At 45.1% G+C, this 8,377-nt stretch overlaps 1 protein-coding gene across 1 annotated transcript in view; it reads right to left on the reverse strand.

Moving 5' to 3' along the window:
• Nucleotides 1-6,724, reverse strand: part of BMP15 (bone morphogenetic protein 15) — a 32,489-nt gene extending 25,765 nt beyond the window's left edge. The window contains exon 1 of the mRNA XM_075834252.1: nt 6,415-6,724. Within this exon, the coding sequence (XP_075690367.1) occupies nt 6,415-6,724 (310 nt within the window). The remainder of the gene's footprint in view (nt 1-6,414) is intronic.
• Nucleotides 6,725-8,377: the final 1,653 nt, after the last annotated feature.

An 8,377-nucleotide genomic window follows, 5' to 3' on the forward strand; every position in this document is an offset into this window, starting at 1 on the left:
TCGTCACTTGGAGAACATTCAAGTAATGGCCGTGTATTACCCAGCCCCATAGACCTCTATGGGAGCCGGGCGGCCGGGAGAATGGCCGAAAATAGGGCATGTCCCATTTTTTGACGGCCGGGTTTCCTAGGCCGTCAAAAAATCGGTAGTGTGAATAGCCCCATTAGGGGTCTATTGTTCCTACTGCAGCCGTGTGACGGCCGTCACATGGCCAGGCAACCCTGTTGTGTGAAGGGCTGAATATGCTGGGTGAGGTCACACGGAGTTTTTTTACATGGAAACCACGTCGGAAAATGCGCCAAAAATGTAAGGTTTTTTTTTTTCCTGCGAGCGGGGAAAAAGCAGCGACATACCTTTTCTTCGGGAGTTTACGTCTCTGACCTCCCATGGACATCAAGGGGAGGCATAGATAGCGTATTTCGCTGCGTTTTTGGCCTGTGGCGCGAGCGGAAAAAAAAGCAGCGAAAATCGCTGTGAAACACACGGCAAACGCCGTGCAGGCAGATCAAAATCTGCCTCAACATTCCAAACGAAATGCGGAAACCATGTTGGAGCCAGCTAGAAAAAGCAAAAATTAAAAAAAAAAAAAAAAGCCCCAAGTCTTCCCCCCCCCCCCCCCCCATTGATTTCAATGGGAGGGAGAGGCATTTTTTTTCTGGGCAGCAAACCTTATCTTGCGGTTTTAGGCTGGGTTCACACGACCTATTTTCAGACGTAAACGAGGCGTATTAGGCCTTGTTTTACGTCTGAAAATAGGGCTACAATACGTCGGCAAACATCTGCCCATTCATTTGAATGGGTTTGCCGACGTACTGTGCAGACGACCTGTTATTTACGGGTCGTCGTTTGACAGCTGTCAAACGATGACGCGTAAAATGACTGCCTCATCAAAAGAAGTGCAGGACACTTCTTTGGACGTTTTTGGAGCGGTTTTCTCATAGACTCCAATGAAAACAGCTCCAAAAACGGACGTAAAAAACGCTGCGAAAACGGCGCGAAAAACACAGCGAAAAATGCGAGTTGGTCAAAAAACGTCTGAAAAGCAGGGTCTGTTTTCCCTTGAAAACAGCTCTGGATTTTCAGACGTTTTTGGTCACTACGTGTGCACATACCCTAAGCCTCTAAAATTATTGAACTTTATAGGGGGCAAAAGAAGAGCGTGCTGCTTGTTTGGAGAGTTTTTTTCCCACAGCTCATTTAAAAAAACGCTGCAAAAAATAAAATAACTGCTCCAAAAAAACTTAAAGAAAGGCACTAAAAAATCCTGGCTAATCGAAATCTGCCTTAAATCCTGAAGGAATTTTGAGTAATTTTTTCTGCTTGAAAAGAACAACTCCGTGTAAACTTTGACTTCGGGTGCATTTTAGCCAATTTAGAAATCACGGTTTTACTGCAATTTGCTGCAGTTCCCAATGCGGTTCTTGCCCGTGCGGCTTTTACAGGTAAAACTTGTAAAATAAATGTGTTGTACCTGCAAAAACCACATCAAAACACTTTTTGCCGTGAGTGACCAAAAAAAAAAAAAAAATCACATCTATATGCACTCTTAGGGTCAGTTCCCACAGTTTTTTTTACCCTTTTGACGCGGAAACCGTGTTTGAAAATGCGCCAAAAACATCTGAAAATGCATCCCATTGATTTCAATGAGAGGCGGAGGAGTTTTTTCCCGCGAGCGGAAAAACAGTCTCGCGGGAAAAAGAAGCGACATGCCCTGTCTTCGGGCGTTTATATCTCTGACCTCCCATGGACTTCAATATGAGGCAGAGAAAGTATTGTGGCGTTTTTTGCCCATGGCGCTCAATGGTCGCGAGTGAAAAATGCCACGAAAAACACGGCAAACGGTGTGCATGCAGATGAAAATCTGCCTCAAAAGTCCAAACGGAATTTTGAGGCAGAATTTTCTGCCTGCAAAAAAAACAACTCAGTGGGAACATACCCTTAGGCTGGGTTCCCGAATTGCAGATTTCGCATGTATTTTTAAGCAAAATCAGGAACGGAAACAAACAGAAGAAATAGAAAAAAAAAAGGCCTTATATACTTTAGGTCTACTCTCTTAGATCAAATTCTGGTTTTGGCTTACAAAATGCATACACAATTTGCATTGTGGGGACCCAGCCTAAGGGTTCATTCAGATGAGCGTGTTCCTCATCTGTGTGCTGTCCGGTTGAAATAACGGACAGCACATGGACCTATGCATTTAAATGGGGCATTCAGACATGCGTGAGTTTTCACTCACTGCATTTCCTAGATTGGCGAGTTTTTGCGTACGTTGTCGTCCATTGAAGTCTATGGGTGCGTGAAAAATTACAGACAGCACACGGACGACATCCTGTACTTGTTTCATGCATCAGTTGGTAAAGAAACGGAGAATTAAAAAAAAAAAAAAAAAGGGATTGCTTGCAGAGGGTAACCATGGACGCCACACGCAAAGCGCACTGATGGTACACTGACATGAAATGCAGGAAATACGGTCCGTTTTTTGCGCACGCAAACCGGACATGCTCGTGTGAATGTAGTCTTAGTGAGCAGTCACACATGCCAGATTTTCTTGCATAAATTTCTGCAACTGAAAATACTTTCCATTCACCTGAATGGAGTCGTTTCTGCACGTTTCATTTGGATGAATGGAACGGATATTCAGTTGCAGAAATTTCCACCACAAAATTCGCTGCGTGTGAATCCATCCTTAGGCCAGGTTTCAACATAGTGTAAACGCTGCAGAATTTCTGCAACAGAATTCTGTGCGGAAATTCTGCAGCATTTATAGTAGCAGCAAAGTGGATGAGATTTAGAATATCTCATGCCTACACTGCGTAAAAAAAAAACGCAGCGTAAATGTTAATAAATTGACCTGCGGTGCGGAATTTAAATCCACAGCATGTCAATTTATGCTGCGTTTTCGTTACAGGTTTTTACCCATTGAATTCAAAACCCACAACAGAAAGCCATGTGTTGCGACTTTCAAAGCGATTCTGCCACCAAATAAAACCGAAAACTCAACTCAGGAAAAAAATAATTGAACATCATACTTACCCAGAACTCTCCTCCCTGCAGTCTGGTCTCCTTGGATGACAATTTATCCCATGTGGCCGCTGCAGCCAATCACAGGCTGCAGCGTCACATGGCCCGCAACGTCGTCTTAGGAGGCCGGACTACGCGCATGAGAGGGGAGGGTTAAGTACGAATGTTTTTCCCCCAGCGAAAATTACGGCTGAAAAACCGCTCCACCACGTGCTGCGTTTATTTTGGCGGTATGTACTGTGGGTTCCAGGTTGCATACACTGCGTGATTACGCAGCATTTGAGACCCGTGGGAACCCAGTGTTGGGCTAGGGCTACACAGCGACTTTAGCGGTGTCAAACACAGCACCACCAAAGATCGCAGTGTCGAGCTGGCTGCATTGCAGTGACAAATGTAAATGTGGCTGCATTCCGACCTGCAGGTTATTGTGACAGGACAGCCGCAAGAAATCTAAATTTGCCAACCAAAGTCACTGTGTAAGGCCCCATGCACTAGACCATAGAATTGGTCCGTAATTGCGGACCGTAATAGTGGTCCGCAACTACGGACCCATCCACATATTGACCACGGACAGCTTCCCATATATTTACGGGAAGGTGTCCGGGCCGTAGAAAGTAGAGCTGAGCAATTAGGACTTAAATCCAAAGCACGATTAATTTAACACGTTACCTCGATTACTGAATGATTTAGGCCACACCCCTTTTGCATGCCACACCATTGAATTAATATTTATCCCCCCGAGTCTGCTGTATACCACCGTGTATAATATACCACCTGACACTGCCCCCACACAGTATATTGCCCAAATAGTCCTCTCCACACAGTATAATGCCCCCATAACTGCCCTCCACACAGTATAATGCCTGGTCTGTGCAGCTCAGCGCAGAAAGGCACGATGACATCACTGCCTTACGCTCAGCCATACATAGTACTGGACCATTGGCTTCAACTGTATCTGCGTCCTGAAGATGCAGATACAGTTTGAACTGGAAGAAAATAATTGATAAAACCAAAATTGGCTAGATGTCGATTATTTGCACTGAATTTCGATTAATTGTCCAGCCCTAGCAGAAAGCCTCCGCGAAAGATAGGACATGTTCCATCTTTTGCTTTTTACGGACCGTGCTCCCATACTTTGTATGGAAGCACGGACGGAAATTGCGAGTGGCTGTGCGCAGCCGCCAGCGGCACCCGTAATCATGGCCCATAGCCAGGGCCCTACATGTGATTACTGCCTGGTAAGGAGTGCCAATAGACTATGACAACATATGGAGCAAGCGAGCACCAAACATGAAACAGATATTGTAGCAATATAGGGACGAATGATTGTTAGGGCTCGACTACACATAGCGAAATTGAGTATATTTTTTTTGCGTCCCTATTCAGTTTGAATAAACTATCTTTTTTATGATAGCATAAAATATCTGATCAGCCGACAAACTGGTGTTTGTTCGTACGAGTGCTCGGTCACTCAATTATTGGCCTGTGTAAAATGGCCTTAACGACGAAGGACGGATATATCCGTCCTATGCAGGAGCTACTACCTGCACAAGGACGGATATATCCGTCCTCTGATCACAAGGGTACTGCCAGTGTAACCACGCAATCAGTGGCAGGAGCACGGCTGTTATACACACCCTGTCTCCTGCCGGAATCGGAGTGCGCTCAGATTCCGGCAGTTTAAACCATTAAATGCCGCTGTCAATAGCGACAGGTGCATCTAATGTGTTTGACAGGGAGGGAGCCGCCGCCGTCACACCATCCGCGCCACGGCAACGAAATTGCGGGGCCTTTTCGGGTTGCCATGGCAACTGGGTGCCTAACAAAGGCCCCCAGGTCTGCCTTCAGCAACTGCCTATTAGGCCATGCCAGAGGCATGGCCTAATAGATTGCCTGTCAGTTTTACACTGACCGGCAATAATGCTTTGGTATTCTAAGTATACCAAAGCATTATATCTGCGATCTAAAGATCGCAAAGTAAACTCCCCTAATTGGACAAAAAAAATAAACAAAAAACAGTAAAAATAAAAAACACTTTTTTGGTCAAAACCAATAACACATACATATATAAGGTATCGCCGCGATCGTAACGACTGGAACACATTAATTAAACCGCTGAATGAACAGCGTCCAAAAAAACAAACCAAAAAACAATGGCAAAATTATTTTATTTCTCCCATTCCCCCCATATAAAATAAAAGTTAATCAATAAGACCCATGTACCCCATAATAGTACTAATGAAAACTACACCTTGCCCCGCAAAAATCGGGCCACATTGACGGAAAAAGAAAGAAGTTACGGCTCTTGGAATGCGGCGATGCAAAAACAAGTAATTTTTTTCTAACGTGCCAACGTAGGAAAACCTAAAACCTTTACATATTTGGTATCCCTGTAATCATGCCGACCCATAGAATAAGAGTAAGTTCACACGCAGTGAGCAAAAACGTCTGAAAACAGAGTCATTTTCAGGCAAAAACAGCTCCTGATTTTCAGACATTTTTTGTGGCACTCGCGATTTTCGCTGCGTTTTTTTACGGACGTTTTTGAAGCTTTTTTCAATAGAGTCTATGGAAAACTGCTCCAAAAACGTCCCAAGAAGTGTCCTGCACTTCTTTTTCGCGGCCGCGGTTTTACGCGTAAAAAAAAAAAAACACTACGAAAAAACGCTCCGTCGGAACAGAACGCCGTTTTCCCATTGAAATCAATGGGCAGATGTTTGGAGGCGTTCTGCCTGCGATTTTTCGGCCGTTTACCACATGTTTCTAGTGCATTTTTTAATGTTTTTTTTTTAATACTGACTGCATCGAGAAATGCACCAACTCACGGTCAAAATGCATGCGGTGTGTGGATGTGTTTTTTTTCACACAGTTTTAACCGCACCTCAATGTCTGAATATACCCTTAGGCCTCAAAAACCTCGCCAGAAACCAAAACGCTGTGTATGTAGGTTCTCTTGTATTTTACTATAGACTTACTAACACCTGGCTGCAACGTAGTAGGGCAAACAGATGCTGCTAAAATTGCTACCAAAAGCGCAAATAAACGCTGGGTGTGAATTCAGCCTATAGTTTGTTTTTCTTATGAACATTAGGTAGAATCAGCCTATTCCACTCCTTGTAGCCTCAGTACAACTACTCCAAAGAACAAACAATAGCGTAGAAAGCGGAGACAGATGTGGGTGTGGCATATTATATATATATACACACACACACACACACACATACACATCAAAAAGTATGAGCGATCCAATGCATATCCAATCACTTATCCTTTTGACTTAGTCATGTATTTTACTTACCTTCCAATAAACAGGTCAAAAAACAAAGACAAAGCAGAAACACTAGTGTGAATGATGCCTAATATGACAACCCCAAAAAACCCTGCATCTCTCACCCGAAATAAAAGGTGCTGGACTCACAGGCCTTACAAGTCTCACTGCGGCTCCGGCTGGTCTACTCGCTTTTGGTCTTCCATCTTCATCTGCAGACCTTTGGTACAATTCTAACATAAAGCGTAGGTGCTCTACGCTCAGATCACGTTTTGCTGCCATGCGGGACTTCAAAGGTCCATGGTCCATCAATGTCTGAATCAATGGCAGAGCAGGAGACCTCATGATCACCCCTAACCCATCCATTCCTATAGCAGGGGGTGCTACAGCGAGAAGCAACCAGAAGAGCAGCAGGTTTTGAGGTGCAGGCATCATTGCGACAGGCTATCATGTGGCAGTCTCATGGAGGGAAGCATAGGGAGCAGGTCTTAGCAGGACCATGAAAAGGAGAAAAGACTCTGGGTGGCAGCATCAACATTTTCTCACCCAGGTGCAGCCATTACTTAAAATGGGAGGAGTATAAAGCAGGTAATGTCCCCATAGATGAGGCAGAGCAGATACTTCTGTATCTCCGCAGCAAGTAATTTTTTTTTCCTCTTAAAACAAGTTCACATAGAAATTCTCAAAGAACTCTCAGGAAATAGCAGGGCAAGGAGCAAGATGGAGGTAGCCCTGTCCTGTCTTATATAGAATCTGCCTGCATTCTGAGGAGACTGTGGAAAGAACCTCCCACTTAACCCATTCAACTCCACACTGTTTTTCCCCTTTAAGGCCACGGCTCCACGGCGACCCATTGTGGCCAATAGTTGCACAAGCGCGTTCACGGTAAAATGCAGTACGATATTACCCCTAAGCTACGTCTACGGGGAAGCATGTAATCGTGTATGTACATGCATCACCTGTCCGCGATATGACGATTGCCAAAACTTCAGCAGTGTTAAGAAATTTATTGAAGTCCCTCCCCTACTTACTAACATCGCGGCTTGCATGAAATCACATGACATGTGATAAGTCGCCATAGCCTGGTTTCACACGGGTCAACAATGCTGCAGATTTTTTCGCAGTGTACCCGCAGCATCATATGCACGTGTTATGTGTGTATGTTTCAACCTTTCTACATTAAGGCTGGGTTCACACGAGCACATTAACGTCCGTAATGGACGGACGTATTTCGGCCGGAAGTCCCGGACCGAACTCAGTGCAGGGAGTTTATGTACGACGCTAGGAGTCCCTGCCTCTCCGTGGAACTACTGTCCCGTACTGAAAACATGATTACAGTACGGGACAGTTGTCCTGCAGAGAGGCAGGGTTTCCTAGCGTCGTACATAACTATGATGCTAGGAGCCCGGCTCCCTGCACTGAGTTCGGTCCGGGACTTCCGGACGAAATACGTCCGTCCATTACGGACGTTAATGTGCTCGTGTGAACCCAGCTTGAAAAGGGTAAAATCCACCTTCAACATCCAGGACAGAATGAGCATGCTGCGGCTTGGAATATCCCCAGCATGCTCTGGTTTCCATTCGGAAAATGTTCAGAAGCATGTGGATGAGATTTCTTCAAATCTCATCCACATGGCTGGGACTGTAATCTTCTACGGAAATTCTGCAGAGGAATTCCGTCCGACCTCTGGGACCCGCACCTATCTCTAGAACGGGACCCCCTAAACCCCATTCAGTTGCTCTGTGTTGCGGCTAAATGAGGGGAATTCCGACCATGAAAAAGGTTATAGCTCAGCGAGCTATGCTGTTTTCGAAACTCCCGACCATATAACCAGGAAGTGGCCGGGAGTCAGCGAGATCAGACAAAGCTAGAACGGGGTTTAAGGGGCCCCGTTCTAGAGATAGGTGCGGGTCCCAGTGGTGGGACCCGCATCTATCTGACATTTATGACATATACTGTGGATATGTCATAAAGGTCTCCCGATATTTGTTGTATGGATACGTTATGGAAAGCTAGTGCTTCCCGCATTTTTATGTATCCATATGACAAATAATGGACACCGTCTCAGAAGCTGAGTCGGTGCCACCA

This window comes from Rhinoderma darwinii, chromosome 8 (genome assembly GCF_050947455.1).
Source record: "Rhinoderma darwinii isolate aRhiDar2 chromosome 8, aRhiDar2.hap1, whole genome shotgun sequence".
In the NCBI taxonomy this organism is placed as follows: domain Eukaryota; kingdom Metazoa; phylum Chordata; class Amphibia; order Anura; family Rhinodermatidae; genus Rhinoderma; species Rhinoderma darwinii.